At 40.4% G+C, this 26,111-nt stretch overlaps 1 protein-coding gene across 7 annotated transcripts in view; it reads right to left on the bottom strand.

Moving 5' to 3' along the window:
* LOC122995106 (glutamate receptor 3-like) overlaps positions 1-26,111 on the bottom strand; it is a 71,280-nt gene that overhangs the window by 36,794 nt on the left and 8,375 nt on the right. For all 7 annotated transcript variants that reach the window (XM_044370120.1, XM_044370117.1, XM_044370116.1 and 4 more), the window contains exons 3-4: positions 20,189-20,428; positions 5,014-5,201 (exon numbers count right to left, since the gene is read on the bottom strand). In XM_044370120.1, the coding sequence (XP_044226055.1) occupies positions 5,014-5,201; positions 20,189-20,428 (428 nt within the window). The remainder of the gene's footprint in view (positions 1-5,013; positions 5,202-20,188; positions 20,429-26,111) is intronic.

The following is a 26,111-nucleotide window of genomic DNA, read 5'->3' on the forward strand; positions in this document are numbered from 1 at the left end:
AGGTATGATTACAGCTTCTCTTTAATATGTGGTCAATTGTGGTCTTATTTGCATTTATTTCAAAAGTTCTTTATTTTCTACACCATATACAGCTTTATGCTGGGCAAAAGTTCTTAATAGTAGTTGTTCCATAATGGATCATTGGGAGAGTTACTGACAATTCTCTAAATTGTCCACTTTCTGTGATAGCTCATTTGTCAAGGACTTGAGTGCCTTGTGGCTTGCTGAAATTGGGGATAGTGGGTCTTCCATGTTGGATATACGCTGTTTGGCTTCGTTGATACAAGTGGCAAGGCAGGATAACTGATTCACTCCTGATGGTTGTAGCTTGTATCGATGGTAGGTGTTCCTTTATTTTTCATCTTGTTGGTGGAGTGGGCTCATGCTTGCGTCTTCTGTGCTGTTGTATCTGTATCTTCTTAATTATAGTTGTTTGATTATGAAGCTGTTTTGAGTGTCTTTGTGCCAATTAAAGTGGGTTTAAAATGAAATTAAAAGATTGAAACTGAAGAGCATGCTCAGGACACGTCTTACTCCAACGAGACTATCTACGGAGGCCCAGCCTTTTCAAACTACAGCTTAAATTTTAAGTTAAAAGTTAAATGGCATTGTAACAAGCACATAATATGTGAAAACTGACTCAGTATTAGAGCCTGTGATCACAGTATGATAACAGCAGGCTCGTAGAGTTATACATTATAATATACATTATTAAAATATACTGTATATTTAAAGCTACAAATCAGCTCCCTCAGAGAAAATATTTATGCAACAGAAACCGTTTTTATGTCATAGCATGAACAGATAAAACAGGACTAAATAACATCCACACAGATGACCCAATCATCAGATGACTCATCCCAGCACAGCATCTTGTTTTACTATCCCAATCACTGGGTGTGGAATTCCAGTGCACCTCTGGGTGTTTCAGCACTTCTCCTATTTCCCTCCGCTGCTCTAGACAGGGAGACTTACACTACATGGCTCAAATCCCACAAGCTCTTTGGATTTCCAGTATTTTTTTTTTTAATCTCTAGCTCTTTCTCTGTCTGTCCGCTGTGCAGGAGGAGGCTGGAGGTGACTGGTCCTCTGGCAGCGATTATAAATCCACTGTGCTTCTATTATTGATGAGAAGCCTTAAAGGTGTTTATCGCTCCGTCTTTACTTTACGGAGGGGATGAGCAGACTGATACTTTTAAAAGCGGTAAGGAAGCCTACAAGGGAGCAACAAAAACCCACAGCACATCCATCAACAAATAAAGCCTGTTACAACCGAAACTACCTTGATAATAAAAGTAATTAGCACACATTGAATGATAGATGTCTGCACATAAATCCATTAATAATGCACTGAGTAGAGATAATAACCTGAATGCAAAATGATTTTGATGATTATAGTCTGTTTATGAGGTGCAATCCTAAACACTGATTAAAAAAAAAAAAATCACATCCAAAATGGCTGCTTCCTGATGCCTGAGTGATCTCCGTTGTGTTTGCTCACTCCAGCATTTGTGAGAGATCTTCCCTCAGGCTAGGAGGGTAGGCTATTTATAGTAGGCTCATTGTTGTTGCAGTTATGGGACAGTGTGTCCTACTTACATTGGGAGCTGATATTACATTAAAGCAAGTGTTGATGTCACAGCTCATACGAGGAATCGTTCTCAGGAGACACAGGCGTGCCTTGCCTCTCTCAAGCATCTGGAGAGGCACTTGTCTGACAGATGCTGCCTACGAGGCCACCATTCACATTAAGCCACCACAGTAAAGAGATTATGATCGGCTCGACCAGACGTGACACTGAGTGACACACCACTAACTGATTGGATAACTTGAATCTAATACAGAGGCAATTTGAGAACATTTGAAGAAACCCGCTGCGTCAACGTGAGGGGCGGAGAAAAGCAAACTTCTCTTAATTAATGGAAATGTTCTCTGCTGTCACTAAAAATATTCCCCCGCTTCAGAGGAAATGAAGACAGATCTGCAGTGAAGGTCAGAGTAAAACTCGTAAGGCCGGCAATAATGAAGATCATTATGTAGAGGGCAGCGGCCTTTACACACAAATATCTCAGCGAAGAACAGAAGGTTAAGATGTGCTGGGGATGGTTGAAATGAGCATGCACACACACACACACACAAATTCACAAAACAGACTATAAGTGTGGGCTTAATGGTTTTAGTAACACCCTACTCTGCTTATTGTCTTTACATTTCCTTATTTCTACAGACAAAGGACAAACTGTGACATAACATAACACTCAACATGTACAACACATACACAATGATGGGGGAGCGGGAGGGAAGGACTGCGGGGGCCTTGATAATAAAAGTAACTACCACAAATTGAATGATAGATGTCTGCACATAAATTCTCCTTACTGATAATATATGTCTTTACATGTGCCTGCAATTTACTTTGTCCAGCGTGATTTTGTTGGAGGGTGTATCCAGCTTGCTCCATTTCTAATAAGTCAATGTATTCTTTGAGCCAGTTATCCAAACTATAACAGTCCTTTTTCTGTATTTTGCAGTTCATTAAGATTGTCCATTTTACTGCCAGAAGTGCAGATGTTACAAGGCACTGTGTTTGCTTTTGTTGTACATTATGAATTATTGGTATTATTGGTATTTCCCAAGTAAACATGTGGCTGGACAATAAGGAACCTGCACATTCAATACTGATGACAAATAATCAATTACTTCTTTCCATAAACTCTTCACATCAAGACAAAGCCACAACATGTGCATGCTTTATTTACCAAGTCCCCATTTAAACTGCCAGTGACCAGTTCTCTGAGTCTGACCACTTCAGTCTGCTGCTGCCAACTAACAGGGCCGCACTTTTCTCATTCTCCTCTCTGACCGAGGAGTCTCCAAACTTCTGCTGGACTCGTCCCACTACCTGTCCACTGGACCCGATACCAACCAACCTCCTACAGACCATTTCCCCTGAACTTAACCCCACAGTCACACACATCATCAATTCCTCGCTTACAACAGGTGTGTTCCCCACTGGATTTAAGCAAGCTCGGGTCACCTCACTGCTTAAAAAACCTACACGCAACCCAGCCAGTTTCACTTTACCCCTCCTATCAAAAATACCTGAACGCACAGACTGAATTTCTTTCAGGAGAACAACCTGTATGATCTAAAGCAGTCTGGCTTTAAGCAGGCGCACTCTTCCGAGACTGCACCACTGTTGGTAATGGAACCCTGCGATTGTCTTAAGCTGCTGGTCAGTCCTCAGTTCTATTACCATTAGATCTGTCAGCTGCGTTTGACACAGTTAACCACCAAATCCTTCTCTCCATACTCACTGAGCTTTGCATCTCAGGATCTGCCCTCCACTGGTTCATGTCCTGCCTCTCAGGGAGATCTTTCAGAGTATCTTGGAGGGGGGGTTGTCTGAACCGCATGGCTTATCCACAGGGGTTCCTAGAGGGTCAGTGTACGGTCCCCTTCTCCTCTCAATATACACCACCTCACTTGGCACAATCATCCGCTCCCATGGTTTCTCGTACCACTGCTATGCTGACGATACCCAGCTCTTCCCATCGTTCCCTACAGAAGACCTCACAGTCCCAGCTCTTTCGCAAACACCTCTGTACCTGAACTTAGCTTTATGGCACTTACTCACATGTTCTCTCCTGACTAGAACCTTGCTTGTGTTATACTAATTCTCATGTGTACATCACTTTGCATAAGCATCTGCTAAATGAAACTGTAACATTTGTAACGTTATAACTGACCACAAAAATGATCCATGCAGTATGAGTGGTTTGGTTTGGTTTGGTTCAGACAAAGTTTGGAAAAATAAAACTGTTTGGTTAAGGCTGGTGAAAGATTGATCTCATGGTTAAAAGAACCCAACGTTGACTCCTGTAGGACACAGGACATAAACCGCAGTTTCCAGTGTCAAACTCAGATATTTTGTATGCCCAATCCACTCTGACTTCTTATCAATAGCAATATCAATTTCAATATCACACTACTTCCTACACTACTTTATGCTTCTGTGAGAAGCCTCAAGAGGTCGCTTGTCAGAACATAGATTGGTTTAAATGACCATTTATCTGGAGACAGTCTCTTATTTAACTAGTCTAATGTTGACACACCTCCTGCTGGGTTTCAGGTGACACTCAATATTGTGTAGTTGACAGAAATAGTCTGTAGATGTTCAGTGTCAGAGCTACCTCCATTGGTTGGGAGTAAGGTTACAAAAACATTTCGGTTCGGGTTGCTGTAGTCAGAATTAGGGTTAGTTAGTGGAGATATTATCAATATTCAACTATCAATAAAAGATAAAAGTCCATCTATTTGTTAACAGCAGTACACTCCAAAATGCATTTGCAAGGAAAATGTGACCACATGTGTAACGCAGTTTCTAATCCTCCAAATGAAAATTAATGATCTTCTGAGTAAATATGCAAATTCACAGTTAACCCTCATTTAATACATTTCTGACAATCAAGCATTCTCTAAGGTGCAGTCACAGTGAGCAGCATGCATTAGCAAACACTGAATGTGAATCAAGACTCATGTGGGAAAGCTGTAGCTGATGATCACCTAGGAAACAAGGATGAGGAGGCTGTTCAATTCCTCCACGTGACTTAAGCCCAGGTGACCTCAAACAAATGTGCGCACAAAAAAACAACAAATAATAAGCCTAACTGAATATGCCTGACTCGCTCGTTTTAATATCATCTCCTAAATGAGAATGTTGAGATCTGAGGCAATCATGATGCACTCCAAATGCTTGGGGTAATAACGAAAAAAGAAATGAAAAGGAGGGGAGCAAATCAGTAGAGTGTCTTATTCACTAAGTGTGTAAATGGAAGTGGTGTTCAAAACACAAAGCAAGGAGAAGTGTGGAGGAGTGTGTTTATTCCTTTTTAGAAACAACGAAACATGCAGAGCAACAAGGCTGAATAAAGGAGCATTTAAAGGAAGGAAGTTTTGTTTCCAGTGTGTTATTTTTCTCAAATAAAGCTAGCTAAACTGTTGGTTCAATACCTGCTCCAGTATCGAGTTGATCCTGTCCACTTCACAGTCAATTAGAAAGCGTTTCTCCTGCCGGCGGTCCATCTCCTCGATGATGCGTCTGTACTCTGTGGGGTCCACGATGTTCCCCACTGAGCGAGCTGTCACCTGCCAGTTATTGGCCACAGCCGACTCCATGATGGCCTGGAGGATTGAAAAACCTGGAGGAGCAGAGGGAGGAGAGCTCCATCACACAACTGTCTTTCAGAGCACACCAACGGGTAAATGTTGTGATGACAATTAAAATTGCTGCAAAGAAGAGCTGCAAAGGTTTAATTCCTATTTAATGCTTTCGACAAGGCTGAATAAATCAAAAGAAAACTAGACGTATGGTTAACCAGCTTTTGATTTCAACTACTGTATTAACAAACCCATGATAGATTGCTGAAATGTTTATCTGAACAATAGTATGTGTTGTGTTACTCCAAAAATACACAGACAATGACATATGAACAGGTACTAGCAGAGATGGACATAAGAATATCAGCTGTGATTTTTAATCGAAACTCAGACAAACACTGAACACAGTCCAGATGAAGGTAGATTTAAGGCCCAAGTGTGAGATGATAAACTGAACTGTGCATTAGGACTTTTTTCTTACTGCAAATGAATTAAACATGAGCCCTATGCTTTTGCAATTTATGCATTTACAGTATTAGTGTATTTTTGTATGTATCACTGCTGTCAGATACAAGATTAATGCCTCTTCTTTAGAGTTAATTTCAGAGAAGCCTGCAAAAAGGTTTAGGAGGATGCTATAAATAAATAAATTCGACAGACTAAGCAGATTCAGCGGTGAAGGAAAAATGGGAAAAGAGTCCACAGAGAGGTCGATATACGCACAAAAGATTAAGTTAAAGCTGTGGCGGCTGCACCAAAGGTAGAGAGGTTACAGAGCATAATTAATTAACTATTAATTGTAAAATGGCTCTGTGTCCCATGCTGCCTTCACAGTGTGTCACATAAGGTCACTTCAGTTCTCTCTTTCTTGCTCGACTGAAGAATCCAAACTTGCGAATTTGAGGCTAGAGATGACACGAATAGAGAGGGAACGCACAACGATAAGTCGTGTAGCACATACTCTAGCAAATGCAGTGAAATGGACTGCTAAAGAAGCAGTTCAGCAAGCACAATTGATGTAACTCAGTGGCATGTTTGCTTTGCAGAGCTCACCGTGCCATGGGATGAATCAGTAGATGAGGCATATGAAAGGAAGACGCTGAGCTAACAGTAACCTGGCTGAGCGGCGACCCTGAAAAGCCACAAGACACCCGGAGGAATTTGGATAGTTTACTGAGGGGGTTAAGGATTTATAGTCAGCAGTCATGACAGGTCACAAAGACGGTTTCTAAATCAGCCGAAAGGAGATGTCAGTGACTCTGACTGAAAAGAAAGGAAAACAAAGCTGTTGTTATACAGTATTTGTTTTAAAAAGTTAAAGAAAGAGAGGTCATTTGTGTCTTTTTTTAACAATCCCTTTGGGAAAACAGTTTTGTCTGGAAAGAGCTCTCAGCTTTTTATCCATTAATCTGATGTTGTTAAAAGTCTGTGGTGACATTATCTGACAGCTACTGGGTAGCATTTGTAAATTTGGGCATATAATGTAGTTGGCACAGCTGAAAGGAAGTGAAGGTGAACTGTCTGATTACTGGGATTGTTCCAGGAAGCCAGAACCTCCTGCTGAGCTATTTGAAGGTTTCATGGAGCCGATTCAACAAAACATCTGCTATGTGAGGACAAATACAGTGACATACATACACACACACACTGACGGTTATTATTCCTGAAGAGCAACAACGCGGGACCTCTCAGATTCTACAGTTGAAGCACTAAGTTTCTGAGTATGCAGTTAAAATTTCATCACAATCCTGCTCCTGCCTTTCTCGCAGTCCAGTGACAAACCATAACTCTGTCAAATAAACTGTAACGCAACAGTGATTCACAGATGAGTCTCCTCAATCTGTATAGGACATCACAAGAGTTCATTTGAAATTCTTATCTACATTGTATTTCAATTAGTTTTTCTTGAAGGTGAACACAGTGTTTGACTGATTGACCTAAAGTGACAGGAAGTGGGTCACCGCCACAGGCATGAGGCCATGTTGCTTTTTCAAGAGATCAATCTCTTGTCAAGGGTCAATTCTTTCTCTGTGCTGAAACAGAAGACATCAGACATCATACTGGCTTTTTTTTTTTTAGATTTTTGGACTTGATTTTATTTGAGTCAAGCAAAAACAGAGTTTACCCAAACTGAATTTTATAGATATATTAACTCTACTTGAGGTTTCAAAGACTTGTTTGAAATTGCAATATTTTAAATCTTGAGATAAATCATGCTGGTGTTCAAAAGAATAAAGATTTATGACATTAAAAATTGAACTCAAACTTCTGCAGAATCTATATGAATATACTTCAAATTCAGAACAACCTGGGATGAAATTCAGTCATTAAAAAAAGCAGCTTGTAGGAAGACCAGTGAAGCTTGAAAAGGCAACACCTTATCAAGTGGAGAAATTATGAATAGCTCCAAAACAGTAGAATAAAAAACAGCTCCTGAAACGGACAATGACGTTGAGTGTAGGAATGAAAAGCATGCATCAGAAATTTGCATATTTATATTATCTGAAGAACAGTGAACAGAATATGTTGAGTGGTGGTAAAAATGCATGGTGGCAGAACTCATTATGTGCTGTATTGGGTCATAACTAATGGCCAGAAAAAAAATGGTGCAGACCCCTTTGTCCTGTTTACCACAGCCAACGCACTACAGCTGACTGCACTAAATGAGCAGAAGCAACGGCGCAGTCTGTGCCAACTTTTTCTCTCAGAGCAGAGATAAAAACTGCTGATTCCATCAAATAATGAATATTATTACAGTTGCTGAATAAGCTGGTGTAAAATATGTATGTAAATACAAGTCAGCGACTGATTCCTTCGTCTGGCTGGCATTACACGAAAACTGGTTCCTTCTCGATATCACAGTCAAGTGATGCGCAACCTCCGCAGCACAGACCAGACTGCACTTAACTATCATGACTACCTCAGCTGTTATAGCATGTTTTGTATATAGTACTTGTTTAAAGTTCATAAATACTTAAGACAGTTATCCATGCATTATTTGTAAAGGTATGAGTATTACACAGCAAAAATATCTGCGACTGCTGAACATGCCCTTTTAATATTAAAGTTTCTTGAATTATTGAGTCTCTATTGCTATTGGACCTGAATTTTAAAGTCCCCCTCTGCTGAAAAATGTGTTTTGCTTATTGTTACTTTGATGTCTGACCTTCACTGTGCAGAATGATGTATGCACAGAGTTTGACACTAGAAGGATGTTTTCACATTCATCTCCTGAAAGAGGAAAGGTGCTCTGTGCTTAAATCTGGGTCTGACTACGACTGCGACAACTACGAGCATAATTTGTAACATCACAGCTACTTTGTAAGCCAGTCATGGTCTGATGTGCAACTCACGCAAGTGTGATGTAGAAATTCAAAACCTCCATTGCACTGTGCACATACACTGAGAATAGACTTTCAGTACAGACATTTTGTGTCCACTAGTTTCTGATGTAAGACACAACATTGCACTTTAGGGGCCCCTAGTTTCACAGCAGCATTCATGTGCAAATAACCCAGAATAAAAAGATGTCCCTCCCTGTGTGAGGCAGCAATGACGTGTACTCTAATGTGCATCTTTTAAATTCAGAAATGTAAAAAAAAAAAAAAAATCATGAACTCACAACAAAAAGAAGCAGCTGTTCTCAACTGGTGACCGTTACTAATGGACATGTGAGCTGACGTGTTCCCAATAGAGCTCCTAAGTATTCAGAGCACAGCGACTCAGCTGACATGTCCGCCCTCCTTTCCCCTGCTGGTGACCTTCACAGTGAAGCGCTCGGCAGACAGCTCTCAGATCAGGTATGGCCTTTAAAGATAAGTGGCTCTCGCTGGGCGCCACCACATCAGCCACTCAGGAGTTTGAGGAGGCAGAGGAGAGGTGACGCATGACACTCAGGGAGGTTAAGAAATTCAAAAAGGGGTGCCGGTGTGACCGTCCTGTCTCGGGACACTGTGAACAGTCTGATGATAGATACGAAGCTGCTGAGCTGACCTCAGACTGGACCAGATTCTGTCCTCATCCAGCCTTTATCAGGTCAAACAGGCAGACACATGTTTTGGTTTTTTATCAGCTTGAAGATATCAAAACAAGAATCCAGTACAGTATCTTAGGTGGCAGAGGAGAAATGAAAAGGGTGAAGCTGAGTGTCAGCTCTCCTCCCAGTATTCTGACATATAGTGCTGAACACCATAAGCTGGGATATGCATGACATTTAGAAACGTGTTAGTAGCTGCTTAAGAAAAAGGATTTGGGGGGGATTTACAAATGATTCCCTTGAGAGTTTTATTTCCGTTCCCTTTCTGACACTAAACTAAGCTGGATATTTTGGACTTAAATATTTGTTTAGCTTGTCGATGTTAAGCAACTTGAGTAAGCTCAAAATGAAAGACGTGTGGAAATAAAAGCTAAGTTTGAAAGTCCTGAACTGAAGGAATTAACAGATTATGACATTCAGTGTATTCTAACTTCAATAACCGCGATGCAAATGTGAAATCTAAATGTCAAAGGACATCCAGAGTCTATTGGTGAATATTAACACGTATTATCAGTGGGTTCACAAATGACAAAGTCTTTTGGTCCAGGAGTTTTGGTTGACTTTGTAAACAGATGGTACGATTTACAACAGCCAGCAGGCAGGACGACCATCAAGGGCATTTTACAGAGTCAATTATTCAGCACCGTCCTGAAAAATAATACATATTCAAAATCAGTAGCATATTGTCACAAGGCTATATATAGCACTGAAAAAAACACATTTATTTCTCACATGAGTAAAATGTTTCACAGCCTTGATGTCAAGGATAACATGATCTGCTGAGGTGCTAAATTTCAGTTTTCAGTTATACCAATAAAGATAAAAACTCCAGTCTCAGGAAAGGTATCCGCTAAAAGCAGAGATCTGTGTTGCAGTAGGAAATACAAAATACTCTGTAATTCTAGCTACCTCTGAAACTCATTTTACATAGTTTCAAGGGCTGCATTGGTATTGTACATTTCAGTCACAAACACAATAAATATAGCGACTAGGTAAGCAACTAAGACTAAGTAAGCAAGCTAAAGATCCACATATTTACCTCTCAGAAGTTTGTGTAGACCAAAACAGAACAATAAGGCCAGTGTATATTGGCATTTGTACATTTGTCAAGTGTCCAGAAACACTTCTCTAAATGAATGCAATTGCTCCATGTCTACTGGATGTGCAAATACAGCAGGCAAATATTTGCTAATATGTCAGACAAATTGGGTCTGTGTCTATCAGACTCTTTGAGTTCTTCTGTCCTCCATGGGCAATAAATCAATTAATGCTGATTGAGGTAAGTAAGAAGTCAGCTAGTACTAGCTTGTACTAGATATATTGAAAACCGAGAATAACTCATCATAATAAAGAAATAATTTGACTTTTTGAGCTCTAATGTAGGGTTTCTTACATTTCATCTTATCAGAATTTAAGTCAAAATCATAAAATGAGAAAGACAAGCACACACAGCTTTCAGTTACTGCAACATCTGTTTCCTCTGCAGGTCATTTTGCACCAGTACTCAGCTGGACAGTTTGCTCTTTCATCAACTCACGACTGAAATCAATTTTGGTGGCTGCTTCTCGGAGAGAAAGAGGGGAGAACAGCTGTTCCCCTGTAGAGATAAGTGGAGACATGAACCAGGCCTGCGACTTTGTGAAAATAGGTAAAATGTCTTAATATCATGCAGATAAGCATGACATTTACATTGCATGAATCAATGACAGTCAGACAGAGCAGCAAACTGTTGGTCTAATGTGTAAAATAATGGATCAAGTACTTCAGCTGTTAAATATCTGCTAGAGTGCCCTCAGAACTCTGACATTTTGTGTTTTTAACTTAAGTATAAAAACCAGTAGAAATCTGCCTGCATCACAGTCACAGCTTGTCATTTTATCAGCTTCACGAAAGCAGATCTTACCAAATATATCAGAAAGGGAAGAGTAGCGATATGGACGCATTATTGTAAATTACATATCACGTAAGCAAAGGGAATATACTGTTAGCTGTCCAAAAAAACTTCTTACAAATAAAACATCTTTTAAGCTACAGCTTACATAGCTTACATTTAAGCTTAAGCGCATCACTGAGATGATGTTCCATATTCATGCTCAAGACTACAAACACAAACACTTTGCTTGGAAATTTCTCCACAAAATGCACCAAAAAAAAAAAAAAAAAGAAAAGAAAAAAATAGCGAAAAGATGACAGCGTTTGTTAGAGCAAGCAACACAAAGCAGAGTTGGCCTGCATGTGGGATTCTCTTGAATCTACAGTATGAGCTTAGCAGCCCACACAGCACTGCCCAGGAGATCAGTATGTATTCCTCTGATATGGTGTTCTCTGCAGCTCGGAGGATTGGTTTTATAGAGCATACCACTATTTGACAACTGGGTTCAACCATGAAAATAATAGTTGTAAGTTACTCACAGTCATGTATAGTGCTTTGCAACAGAGCATCTTTTAAACAGCGTATTATATTATTGGAGGCTGTTTTTCCTTAACAAATGACTTAAAAGTCTGTAAAATGTTTGCTGAGACCTAGATTTGTATTTTCTAAATCCTGAAGGAAAATTACACTTGTGCTTTAATCACATGTAGAATAATACATTTAGCAAGAGATTTATTTCCTTTGTGACAGACAGAGCTAGAAAAAAGAGACTGACTGAGGATGTGCTGGCACCTGGCTGCGTGTTTCTTCTTTTCTTCTTTTCTGTCTTGGGCAGCGGCTCACATGATGGCCGAGCGTGGTGTGCAGTCTCAACTGTGACTCAGTCGTCCCTCCCCCCTCCCCCCGGAGAAGGTGACCTCTTTAAAATTCTCTCGCAGGCATCTGAACTGCGTCGTTGTCACGGGATGCCCAAAGCTGAGCGTGACACCAAAGGCGAGACTCAGAAAAAGTCACTGAACCTACTTCAGAGAAATCTCCCAAAAATCTCGGAGCTTATATGTGGCTCCACAAAAGAAGAAGGTTTTCAGTGGGCAATGCTCACAGAGCCAGTGAAATAAAAAGGATTAAAGCTGCCAAATGACAGTAAAAGGACACTTTTGAGTACAATTAGCCTAACAACGCCTACTCCCGATGCAGACCAATGCAGATAACAGCTCCCTGTTCCAAATTAGCTGAACTGCAAAGAACCCTGCACCCCCACACCACCCACTCCTGCCAAATCCCTGATCAGTGCTAATCAAACAGATTATTACTTATCTAATGACAGCTGCAAAGTTGCTAACAGAATGTTGAGCATTTCTCTTCCTGTTTCCTTTCATCTTTTATGCAAGTTTTATCTCATTAAGTGATTCATGAACTTTTCTTGCACTTAAAGATGATTCAGATTCCGAAGTCACATAAAGACTTAAAGAGAAAGAGAGTAACAAACACATGCAGCATACATATTTATTTGAACCACATACAAAGAAATGGAGCAGGCTGGCTCTTGCCCATCACTGAGAGCTGCACTAACTGCCTGTTCTTTTTCTGCTCTCCTATAAAAAACCCTCCTCCGTCTCTTAAGCAAATAAAAATGGCGTTTTTCTCTTGGGCAAACAGGGAAGCGCACATCACATCAATCTCTTTCATAATGCAAAAAGACTACTGTTTTAATGGCCTTGCGTTATCCTGAAAGCAAGTGTCGTGCAATAGATGAGAAGCAACCCTGAGACACGAGTCAAGGCATAAACAGAGCAGTGCCTAATAAAGCTGAGGGGCTCTCTATTAGTCACCTGGTTTCTTATTCAGCCATGTAAAGTGCTAAGGTTAGAGCAGATTAGATAAGACAAGCTGAATCTTAGAGGAAAAAGGAAGGGGTCGGAGGGGGGGGGGCTCTGAATTCATGAAGTAAAAAAAAAAAACAAAAACATTTGGTGCATCTGACAGCACGTCTGACAGCGCTTGGCCCTCTGTGCCATTTGCTGTTTTCTGACGCAGGAGAGGCACAAAGGCTTTGCTGACTCCTCTGTTCCTTCCCTCACTCTTCGCCTCCGTACAGTTTCATTTTCTTTTCTATTCATTTGAAGATGCTGCTATTCCTCCTTCCGCAAGGAGCCGAGACAACAATGTTGAGCTGAGGAGAGGAGAAAATCTTTGCTCCAGCCGAAATAAACCTCTTGCTCCTGAGCTGCTCGCACTGTGTTCTCCCTGAAGCCGGCAGGAGGGAGCAGACATTTAAAATACTAGTGGGATAAGTGGGAATCACACCTGGTGGTTAAAGGTCACTGATTAGATAATCAATGATTTAAAGTACTCTGTGTATTGATTTCTATTTTTTTAAGTGGCAGATTTATGAGTAGAAAGGCAATAAGCACTGATTGTATGTTATTAATGGTGAAAAATATAACAAGTATGATTGATCAAGCTTCAGGCTGCTTATTGACAAGATTTCAAGATGTTTTCAGGTTAATTCTCCTTATAACAAACACAAGTAAGTGAGACTGGCTGTGTCTATAGTTATTTCTATTGCTAAGCAAAGCTGCAGCAGGTTGGCACAGGCAGCTTTTCTATCATAGACACAGCAAAAGGTGTTGCACACTGACACAGAGCTAAGCTTGTACTTCCTGTACAACACACATTTCATTGTCAGACTGTCAATCTCGTCTAGCTACACTCATCTCTATACATCTTGCAATAAGGTGTTTTTCCACCTCCCGCTCTTCTTGAGGTAATTACAGTAATGAGTGAAGGGAGATCTCTGTGACATTGTGAGGCAATGATGCTTCATGGAAAAATGTTACATCCATCAAAGTGTACATTAATCCTAAGCTATAGACATTTAATACTGGGCTACAGATCATCATACAGCCTCCTGATGACCAAACTGTATCAGGGTGATTGAGTTGTGATTGAGATTAAGTTGCATTGAGACATGACAGATTAAAAGAAAAAACAGCACTAAGTGTCTTAGTAAATACGGCTGGACAATATCACAATATTTACTGTAAAAAAAATATACACTTAGCAACCATTTATACTATTTGCACTGTTAAGCAGGACTACTTTATGGTAATATTGGATTTTCTATATGATTTGTGCATGAATTTGATAAAGTGCTTTGTCAAGTATTTAATTTGCTGGATTAGTCAAAAACAGACACTCCTGTCTGCTTATTTTATTTTACTATATGATACATATTGATATTGTGATATAAAATTACATATATTGTCAGAGTAGATTTTATCTATATTGCCCTCCACCACCCACCACTGCCACTAGAGCTATACTGAAGGGATGAACACAATTCTTCCAAAAGATATTTCCTTATTTGGTATTTTGATGATGGCAGTTGAGAGCACTGTTGAACACGCTGCTCCATAATCTCATATAGGTTTTTAGTTGGGTTAAGATCTGGTGTATGCCACAGTAGGAGAAGCACAGGTGTAAATAATAAAACTAATGATGGGACACCAAATGTCTGCGGTGAAAAAAGATTATTCAGTAACCCCTGTATAAAAGCATCTGCATTAAGTTTCTCCACTCATTTATGCAGGTTTATCCTTTGATTTGTCATCCATCTATATGTTAAGTCTATAACATTGTAAGGATACAGTATTAATAAGAGAATACATGAATGATAAATAAAAGAAGAAATGAGGCAAAGCTTGCAGTACTGAAGGCATGCGGAGAACTATGATGGATGGGAGCTGTCCAAGGTCCTGAAACAATGATCTCTGCACTGAGACAAGAGCTCTTTCCTCCAAACTAGCTACACGGGGATACTGATCACTGTAAAAGGATCTGTTCACAGTTTTTCAAGTCTGTCTTAAAACAACAGTCTGGTGTCCATATGAACACTGAAAAAGGTTTTCCTTGCTGTAATCATTCCTCCTGTTCATACTGGCTGTCAAAAGATCCCCTTCAAATGCACTTTCAATGTAAGTGATGGGGGCCAAAATCCACAGTGTGTCCACACAGTCATTCTGAGCAAAAATGTGAGGCTTTAGCACTGCTATAGTGCTACTGCAGTGGAAGTATAGTAACAAAAAAAGGAAGTTTGGCACTAAAAAGACTAACGTTGAAAGATATCTACTTGATTTGACCAATTTGGACAGCTGAAGCTTCATATTAGCTCCAGATACATTTTTAAATACAGTTTTGCACAAAAGAAGGACTGTGGATTTTGGCCCCTGCAAAATTTGTGAATGGACACAGAAAGCAGCGGAAAGGTGACATCATTCTGGGAAAACATTCTCAAAATGTAGATTTTCTTTCCACTCTTGTTGGGTTTAGCAATGCATACAACACAGATTGTTGCAGTAATGACTTTCTTCACATATATTGGAGGGCTGAGCTGGTCTATAATGATACCAAACACTGTAATTCCCCTTTTCAAGCAAAGAACAAAGATTTTCAAAGTGACGGAGCTGTTTAAAGTTATGTAATGTCTTTCTGAAGGTTGCTGTAGCTACACTAATGTGGTACATTCTCTGCCTTGCTAAGCCTGTCGGCCAATCTGTTCAATGGAGAAGATGTGTTTTCATATTTGAAAGAAAGCATGTTTGTAACAAGCAGCTGCGCTCATTTAACGTCGTGCTTCATGGTGGTCTGGGTCTACAATTCACAAATGATCCATGCTGAGCAATGAAAGCATCAGATTTTAAACTTCCTTGGCTGGAAAACTCTAGAAAATGTTTGGTATTCTGCATAAATAATTCACATGGATCATTTGGTCGATACAATGGGCTCAGTGCTGCAGTATGAAGCAGAATGTCTGCAGCTTACATGTTGTTTGATGTTGTGTTCAGGCTTCTCAGCCTCTGCATGCGTGGATGTTCATGGATCAATTGGGTGTGCTTGATAACAGAGGAGGTTTGGTTCATGCAGAAACACTAAGAGACAGCTAACGCCTCAGCTGTATCTTCTCAGTGAATGCACACCACCCTTTGAGGTTTTCACCAATAAGGTCACTGCACACACACACACACATGCAGCACCTAAACTGCCTTTCAAAACACACTCTATTCCCAGCTGTAAATCTAAAGGCAATCTGATTCCCACGGAGAATCTAAAATTCAGTCAACACTGACTCAGAGAGCATTCTCAAAAGCATGGAGTCACATAAATATGTTCTCTGTAGGAAAACAAAAGCAAGAAGGCACTGCTTTCGTTTGAGTTTATTAAATTTGACATAGTCCTGTCTAAACTCTCTGATTTATTTATTTTTTTTCAAAGTGGCAGTCTCGTGCTTTCTCATCTGCATCTCTTTGTTTTCAGAATCCTTTGAAAACCTAGAAAAGCACATTTCAGTCACTACTTGGCTCTTCTGTTACATGTGTATCCCAGTTATGCTCTCCTTTGCTCTTTCTATGTTCTCTACGTGGCATAATAGAGTCCTTGAATGGAGGGACAACAGCTCTCCTGTAGCGGAGGTGCTTGATTGATGAATCTCTGCCACAGTCCCAATATTAGGGCCTGGGAGGAAAATACTGTTTACCCACAGAGGGGTGGGTCAAGGCCTATTGATATGTGTCTGTCTCCAAGTGAAGGTGCAGTTAGGTGTTCACAGAGTGGAACAGCTGCTTTGTGCTATTCGGCCTCTCTTTGTCTGTCTCTCTCTCCCACTCTCTGTTAATGAGCCTGTGTGCCTAGCTGCTGAGTGCAGCTCTTTAGCAGTGTGCAATTAATCAGACATTTCCTTGCAGAGACGAAACCAACCAGACATTCAGCAGCAGGGCAGTGTGATTACACACCGAATGCAAATTCTCCACCATCCCGACCATCCCCATTTGTCAGAGGGGCAGGAGAATGTAGGAAAAAGCTGCAGTTAAGGTTGTTAGATTGTATTCCTTCTTTTTGATGGCAACAAAAAGAAATTAAGATCTAGTTTGCATTATGCAAATTATATGAATCAGGAGGATAACATTAGACAGGAAGATCTCAATATGTTAAATGCTAAATATAAAAAAAGCTGCACAATGGCAATTTAATACTGTAGCCATTACACTTTAGGACCAGAACAACATCAGAAAACTGAATAAGTATCCATTACTGCCTTGGTCAAAATATCTAGAGGTCATCATAAAGGAGAGGACTAGGACAGAGGTGCAAACTGTAATGCAATACAATAGTCTCCCAAAATATCAAAGGAAGGAAGGAAGAACATGCTGTACCTCTCGTAATATTTCTGTAATGAAACGAAGATTCTCAAAATCACCCCCGAGACACACATTAGAAGAAGTGATTTTATCTACTGAGACACTAATGTCTTGTGGAGATGTTTTCTGATTTTATATTTCACGACACAAGTTGGACTGTGCAATCTTTGTTTTCTTGGAGCCTGTCTGTAGAGGTCATTAAAAGCTCAAGGCACTTAGATGCCGCTACTTGGTTTCTATCTTGTTTAACCAGCTATCAGGATTACAAAATACATTTTTATACAGTGTGTTGTGCTGAGATTCTTTTCAAAATAAATGTTTTGTTAATTACTGAAATACTGTGTGTTTTAATTCTGTATTAGGATTTGTCAAAGGTCATTGCACTACAAAGTCTGTAAGTGGCATGGAAGGCATACTATGGTACTCTTTGTTAAGCAGTACATGCAGTTTGAAGTAAATTAGCAAAACATGAAAAAACCTGGTGTGGTCCTACTCTCTGTGGCCAGCTGGTAATGCCCAGATGTTCCTCGGTTCAAGAGGTCATTTCTGCCAGCAGCCATTAGGCTGTTTAATGAGGACATTTCATAGCCAGTGCATCCAGCATAAAAAGGTGATGTTGCACTGCAGCAGATAAACATGACTTTAATGGCCCACGTGTGTAAAGGTGTGAAAGAAAATCAGTTTTGTCTTTCTTATGCCTCTCCCGGATCTGTATTTTTGTGCTACATCAGTTTCCCTTTTGTATCAGTGATGTTCATCAAACGATCCATTCTTCTAATGAGATGTAGGCTGCACAAAACAGTAACAGACTCCTGTAAAAAGCAGCAGTGGGAGACAAACTCCACTCATTATTTAGGAATCATTATTTATGTCAGCTAAAGCACTTTAGATCAGTACAATACTGCTGTCAGAGGGAGGCATCTCCGACATGAAAGAGCAGCTGAATCTATTTGATGTCAATACCGTTTCCAATTTGAAATACATATTGAAAATTAAATGCACGCATGAGTACATTAAGTGGTATCTCTGGGTATTTTATTTTCTATTACAGTCAAAATCCCATCATACAGATACTGTTTTGATGGTAGTTATGCCTTTAGGCTATCATAAAAAAATCCCTCTTATGGTGTGTGATGAAAGGGAAGACTGAGTCCACTTCCCCAACATCTACAGCGAGGGATCGACAGTTTTCATTTTAATGATTTTTCCAATTTCAAGCTGACTTTAAGACACCCTTGCTTTCGTTCTGATGAAACGCTCTGTTCAGATGTGGCAAGTGTCTTGTTAAGGGACAGACATTACACATATCATTGTAAAATGCCTCTGCAGCATATTCCTGTCATATTCTCCCACAAACTATCAACACACACTCACACGAGCATCTCTCCAGAGCCCCCTGCTAGTCCCTCTCCAGCCCTAAATAGAGCCCTTTCCCTATAATGAAGATTAAACTGACATTTGGATGAGCGGTGGCTATATTGCTCCAGAGCTTTGACAGGGAGGAGCGAGCTGGGACTGTCAGCCAAAATAGGATGGCTAACTAGCCTCTCAGCAAACACAAGCTGTGCAGCATGTGGGAGTCCATCCTAAACTACAGTGTTTACACTGTGTCTCGCTGTGGAAAATGGGCAGAGTGTTACAGATGGTGGCCCGTCACTCTCGACACAGCAGGTGAAAGACGCCAACAAAGTCAAGCGGAGCTGTAAGGGCCACATCAGGATGCACTTTTGAGAAGTTGATTGTAGCGAGGAGAGGCTATAAACTCCCTAATCATTTTGTCTTGAGCACGCCAGCCAACCAATTATCAGCTTCTGCAATGTGCCACAGAAACACAGATACACACCAGCCAGATCAACGAAACCAAGGTCCCATCCCCCAGTTTGTGAGAAATAATAGCCTCCTTAATATGGTCAAACATGCCTCTGAACTTGTATGTCACAATTATGGAAGTGTTATGTGAGTAGAGACAGATATCAAGAAGCTTTTACTTAGTGCCAGATTAATATACATTTGCTTAAAATACTACCAGAAATAGTGTTAAACTTTAAAAATGCACAAAATGGCTCTGTGTGAATCTGTTTCATGACTGAGAGGTAGATTAGACACCCACCTGAAATGGAGATATGTAAAGTGAGGCGGGGGAAGTGAAAAAAGAGTGCTCTTGTCCTAGAAATGCTCTATGTCAGTTTAAAAATACTTGGAATGCACAGTTCTGAACAATTTGGCACATTTACCAGCAGCGACTGCACCCAGAAAATCTCTACATCTACTGATACATTTGAAATACAAGTAACATGACTCAAATTCACAAATGGCATTACATCATACAGTATATCTTTGTTGCTACTAACAGTCTGTGACCCGCTTGCGGTCAAAAAAATCCACACAGACAGATTGTTATGCTCTACAGATGCTGACCCTCAGAGGACTACCAAGTCTGTAAATAGTTGGCCTACATGAAGAGAGCGGGAGGCCGTAAAGCAGAGTTAGTTAGAGTATGTTGTGCTCTGTCTTTATATAATCCAATTACAGCTAAATGATAATCAGAAAGTGCTGAGGATTAGAGGCTCAGGCGGCTGGAGTCGTACTACGGCAGCATATCGGCAGCACCTGTGAATGACTCATTCCTCAGAAGCAAGGAGCTACTGAATGCCTTTCCAAGCAGCATTCAGCCACATAGTGAAGCAATTTAGAATCATTACTGGCAAAGATTAAAATGTATCAGACTACTTAGAATGAGAATTGGGGATGAGGGATTTACATATTAAAGACTGATCATATACACTATATAATAACTGTATGAGCAGGGCTTTCTTGAGCAATCAGATGTTCCGCACTACTAGTCTGTCCTCTGCTGAATGTTGGCTTGTGGTGTTTGCACAGGTGTGTGTGTGTTTAACTTTCCCAGAGAGCTGCTCTTACCTCTGTCAGTGTCATAAAGGTAGACAAACTTCTCCCACTTGTAATGGTCCAGGAGACTGAGAACAGCTCCTCGCAAGCCAGGCCTCATCTGGATGACAAACTGCACGTCAGCATCGATGGGGAAGCTAGGCGTAATGAAGGAGGTGTGCAGCGCCCCGCAGAAGGAGGTCAGCGTATTCATGGACTTCCTGTCGTAGAAGCCGAAGATGGCGTAAACTCCCCGGGAGAACTGAGAGCAGACTGGAGACAGAGACAGAGAGCAGGTTCATAAACAGTCATTTATGATCAGCTCGTCCTTCAGTCAGGAAGAATGACAACAAACAACACAAACTGGCCGTTAAAACAAAGTTGAGGTCCCAATTTCATAACATATTGAAAGTTCAAATTGACAAATGTAGTGGGTAAAAAATGTACAACGAGAGTGAATTTGTGATGGCATTAATCTTCCAAGTGAGGCAGCGACTATCTGAATAAATGGGTGCCATGTGGGATGTCCGCTCCCCACGGCCATGCTCTGCTGCCCAGTGCCCTTCAGTTCTCCTTGGTCTAAATGCAACTGCTTGGGTAATCAACTAGAAATAATGGGGAAATCAGTACACTGGCCACAGACTCTTAATGGACAAATACCCTGAAACATGAGCATGCAAATGTGCAAGCACTCGGCTGTGCTGCAGTATAAAAGATTTATAACAAGCCCTATCTGCCGCCATCTGCGGGCCTAAGGAAATGAGCTCCGGCCATAAACACTGAGACATCAGGCACTTGGTCTTACAAGACGTTAACTATTTCATTTTATTTGTTCATAATAAATGGTTTAATAATACTGAGCATAACTGAATCAGGGACATCACCCTTGTATTAATGTTAGTAATAACTGAAGCAAATGCTGGTCAACCCAGTAGAGCTGCTCTGATATTTCTGACCCTCTGCTACATGCAGATCACAACACTGCTCACTGCAACTATTATTATCTATCTGGGTTTAATGAGGTGTCCTGTTTTGAGAATATGTAGGCTTGAATCCAGTTACTCTGAGGAAACTTCATCCTGTAACATACTGTGTTCATTTCTAGCTAATATTCGGGAAACATATTAGCAACAAGGAATTATACTTAACATAAATGTACTTTAGATACAATTGGTTAATGAAACAAGAGTAAGAGTCTACAGCAATGCTATCGGCTGTATGGCTGTACTAAAGCACAGTTGTTCTTTGAGCTTAATGCTAACGTCAGCATGCTAACACACCCACAATGAAAATAATAACATGCTGATTTTTAGGAGGTATAATGTTTACCATATTAATCATCTTAGTTGAGCATGTTAGCATGCTAACATTTACCACTAAACACAAAGTGTAGCTGAGGTTGATGGAAATGTTGTTAGTTTTGCAGGTATTTAGTCATGTGCATACCAAATGTCATGGCAATCCATAGTTGTTGAAATTTTTCACTCAAAACAAAATCTCACGGTGGAGCTAGAGGTAAAGTCATTAGATAACTAAAATCATTGGGGTACATCATTTGGGAACAATTTATATATTTGTACAAGATTTGGTGTCAATCCGTCCAGTAGCTAGATGTTGAGATATGTCACTGGATAAGTGAAAACTAGCTCTGAGTGCAGGCGTCAGCTAATCACCAGTCTTAGGATTCATCCTCTGCGATTGTGTCTGTACATAATTCCATGGTAATTCATCCAATAGCTGTTGAGCTAATTCTGGACCAAAGTTGTGGACCAGCTGATTGATATTGCCAACCATAGAGCCCTTCCACTGGCATGGCTGAAATGCAAGTGCTGCATGTGTTCTTCAATAGTTGCCTCTGCTCAGCTTGACTTTTCCATTAAGACAAACATTCACTCGCCCACACATTCTTGATAGCTCGGTTCAGTCATCTTTCCCTCTATCATTTTATTATTCCTCCATCCCTCCATTTTCTCAGTCTTCGACTTAACTCAGCACACATGTCAGATATGCTGAAGAGTATTGAAAGGCCAGGGAGACACTGGTGTAAGAACTAAACAAGCACAGGCATCCACAGAAATAAGACAGCTGCACCTGTTTGGTATTACCGACAGAAGATAATGCTATAATCAAGGGCAGAATCTTCCAAGGACTCTTGAATCATTGTGTTACATCTAAAGGACAAATTGAGCTTCATTTCAAGGACACAATGAATCCTTTCCTAAACAATTAAACAAACATCTGCCTTCCTAAACAGAAAAATGTCAGAGCAGACGATTTTGACTACTCAGTGTTGATTCAGTATGCATCACAGTTGCTCCTTTTGGGATAACATTACTTACTGTAACACTACACCAATCCTCCTTTAATTATAGATTTGTAAATTTCTTCTGCAACAATATTCAGCTCATGTCAGCCATGGAGAAAAGAAAGCAGCCATAAAATTAACACCTCTGAGCTCATCCAACATCACCCAATTCTGTTCTCAAAATGGCAGCAATAGCTTTTGTTTGTCAAGGTTAAATAGGCAGCCCATTCTCCTAAAGGACTAATGAAATCATATATTTGGGCTCATGAAGCAGTAAACACTAGTCAACTACGGTAAATTCCTGATCCTGGTCAGCAATGAAGATAAGCATCATTTACTTTATTACAGAGAGGAAGTGGAGCTATTTTTTTTTTTTTTTGCACTGCAGGCTCTGTGCATTTCTGTTCAGAATACTAACACAGACTCTATCTGCATGATTAATATCCAACTGGAAAAATCCATCTCTCGTCACTGTCTGTCAACTTCCATCTCATTTTCTCTGTCACCTGACACATCTGCCTGTCATTGTTGTCACTACTTCTGCTTCTCAACTCGGATACAGTTGCTTTCTTCTTTTCCCCCTCACCCTCCATTTCTCTGCTTCCTCCTCAGCTCTCACCACCTTGTTAAAGTTAACAGGTAGAAGCAGCAGCGAGAAGCAACGCCGTCTCCCAGAAACCCAGGGCTTTGCAGCTTTGAGGGTCTCTGCTGTAGACAGCTGGGGAATCATAAAACTCGCTGACGTAGGGGTGAACCTGTAGTGTGTGTGCACCGCAGAACCGAGCCTACAAAGTGAATTCTTAAAGCTCTATTGCTGGGAAGGAATAGAGGGGAGCTGCTGTCCTTGCCTGAAAAGGGAACACCACACGCAGCGAGGAAATCAAACTTTATGCATATAAAAAAGCGAGAATGAGAAAAGGGATAGAAGAGTCACACCGAGATGCAGAGGTGAACTTTCTCAGACTGAGTCACTGGTGGGAGCCTTGAGGTAACAGAGGATTGGATACCACACTTGGACAAAGTGAGGACAATGGCTTTACTTTTTGTGACGATAATAAATAACCTGTTTATGCATGCACGCTGCTGCCTGGTGGGAAGTTATTTTTCTACTGCTGTCTAAAGATCAGTGCCTCCAGCGATACAAAAGGAGAAGAGATCAGCAGGACTTCGGTTCGGTTGCCTGAGGGAGAGGGAGGCTGCGTCAGTCTCAACCACACGGGGATACCTGTCCTTTCCTGTGCTGGGGTCACATATTCAGTGAGAGAGGAAGGCAGAGGACACGGCAACAAACATGCAGCCGCTGTCCCAACTTATAAAGAATGGGGTCAAAGACGATTAGTTCTATTATTATATGGACAGAAGGATAGGAAGAAGATATTTGTGACTTTAAGCTTAATAAAGACCATTCAGATCAATTCAAAGCACCACACAATATATACACCATATATGCACTAGACTAAGTGTGTAAGGTAAGGCTTCTTTCCTGCCCTTGCACTCAAAAACATCTGAATACAATAACGGGGACAGTCATGATGCCTGTCCCTCTGGATGTCCTGTGCTGATCAGTTACTTAGAGACACTGCATGAATCTGAGCATCTGCATACCAGAGAGCCCAAAAGCTTAGATAAGAGCCCATAAGAATGTAAGTTACCTCATATTAGTTGTGAATTAGTCTTTAAAGATCCCCTTCAGACATGTAAAAAATAAACTTGTGAATGACATGTTTTTTTCAGTGTTAAAAAATCCACAAAATCTCCTCCTTCTATCTCATTAAAAATCCAGAATCTATGAATATGCAAGTATGTTTAAAGTTCAACTCCCCCATCACTCAAAAATGTGTTTTGCTTCTTGTTCCTTCACATGGATGTTTTACCGTCACTGTGTAAAATGATGTATGTGCAGAGTTTGACACCAGAAAGCTGTTTTTACATTCATCTGCTAAAAGTAGGAAGTCTCTCTGTGCTAATCTGATTTTAAAAGGTGGGCCTACGAGCATGATTTGTGACATCACAACTAGTTTGGAGCCAATCCTGGTCCAATGTGCAACTTACACAAGTGTGATGTGGAAACTTGAAATCTCCAGTTCACACTGAAAATAGACTTTACAGTGAAGCAGGAGACAACTTGTGTCCAAAAGTTAAACCTTTGAAATTAACCTACTTGCTTATTCATAGATTCTGGATTTTTCAATGAGGGTGAAGGAGTAGATGCCATTTTAAGGATTTTAATTAGGTAATTGGACTTTTTTGTGGAAAAACCATATTAGACACAGAGTATTTTTATATAACTTAAAACATGTCTGGAGGGGATCTTTAAGCTCCTGGATACAAGATATCCTCAACTTCAATGAAAAGTCCATTCTGAGTGAATGTGCACTGGAGGTTTACTACAAATCGTGCTGGTACGTACACCCCATGAACTGAGATTTACTGTGAGCACAGAGAAACTTTCCTTCTCCGGCAGATGAATGTGAAAACAGCCTTCTAGTTTCAAACTCTGCACATATATCACTCTGCTCAGTGAAGCTCAAACTTCCAACTGAAGGGAAAAGAAGAAAAACACATTTTTGACTGGAGGTGGGCATCTGAAAGCAGGAGAAAAATCTAATGCACTGTAGTTATAGCGTAAGTTAGAAAATTTCTATTTAATACAACACATAAAAATACCCATCATTCAATCTTCATTCTGATCTAGTTTTAGAATAATTTATACTATAAACTCATCATAATTTCAAATTGATTCTGTAATGATTTATATACTGTATGTGTATTTATCAAGCGGCTCATACAGATCTCACTCAGACTGCGTGGTACAGACGCACATCATGTTTTAGGTGAGATATTCTCCCCATTAACCCCTTATGTTACATGTAGGGTTACGTAACCTCTGCAAGATGTATAACTGTGGGAACAAATGTGACCTGTATATCCAGGTCTTCTCATAATTACACGCTGATTGTCTCTCACTTAAGCCAATTCACTACACTACTTAGTTTATCTCAGCCAAACCAACAATATTGATATACTGCATTAATAGCTGCATGTTATATCAAGGTAGATAGAAAATGTGGAGTCACAAAACAGATCAAGCGCTGTTATGCAGTTAATTTGTCTCTGAATTGGAACGGTATTTAAAGCAAGTCTCCAAAACTAATAGTCATCAAGATCTCTTTCCACTTATGTTTTAAAGGAGATCATCAAATGAGACAGCGTTACTAGGCTGGACAGAGGATGCCAATAAATCTTCTAAATGTGCTGACTGACAGACACTCAGCAGTTTCAGTGTTTCCTCGTGGAAATGAGCCGGACAGCTAAGCTTCGCCGTCTTCTGAATGACGATTTGCAGAGTCAGAACACACAGCCAACATGCTTCCCCTGATGTTCCAGGTAACAGGCATCCTTTGCATTCTGCCAACAGCTGTTATATGTGTCAGCTGGATGGGATGTACGAGGATGTTATGGGAATATCTCAGGACACCTGAGTAGGAACACATTCCACTGGGTCACAGGTATTTCCAAACATTATCAATATGAGTAGTTGTAGTCAAACTACAATCAGAGTTCACCAAGTTCACTATGAACCAATTTTCACCCACAATAATTCTGCTTCTGCTTTTACAGAGCAATGGAGGGGCTCACACTCTCCCAGCA

This window comes from Thunnus albacares, chromosome 13 (genome assembly GCF_914725855.1).
Source record: "Thunnus albacares chromosome 13, fThuAlb1.1, whole genome shotgun sequence".
NCBI lineage: Eukaryota > Metazoa > Chordata > Actinopteri > Scombriformes > Scombridae > Thunnus > Thunnus albacares.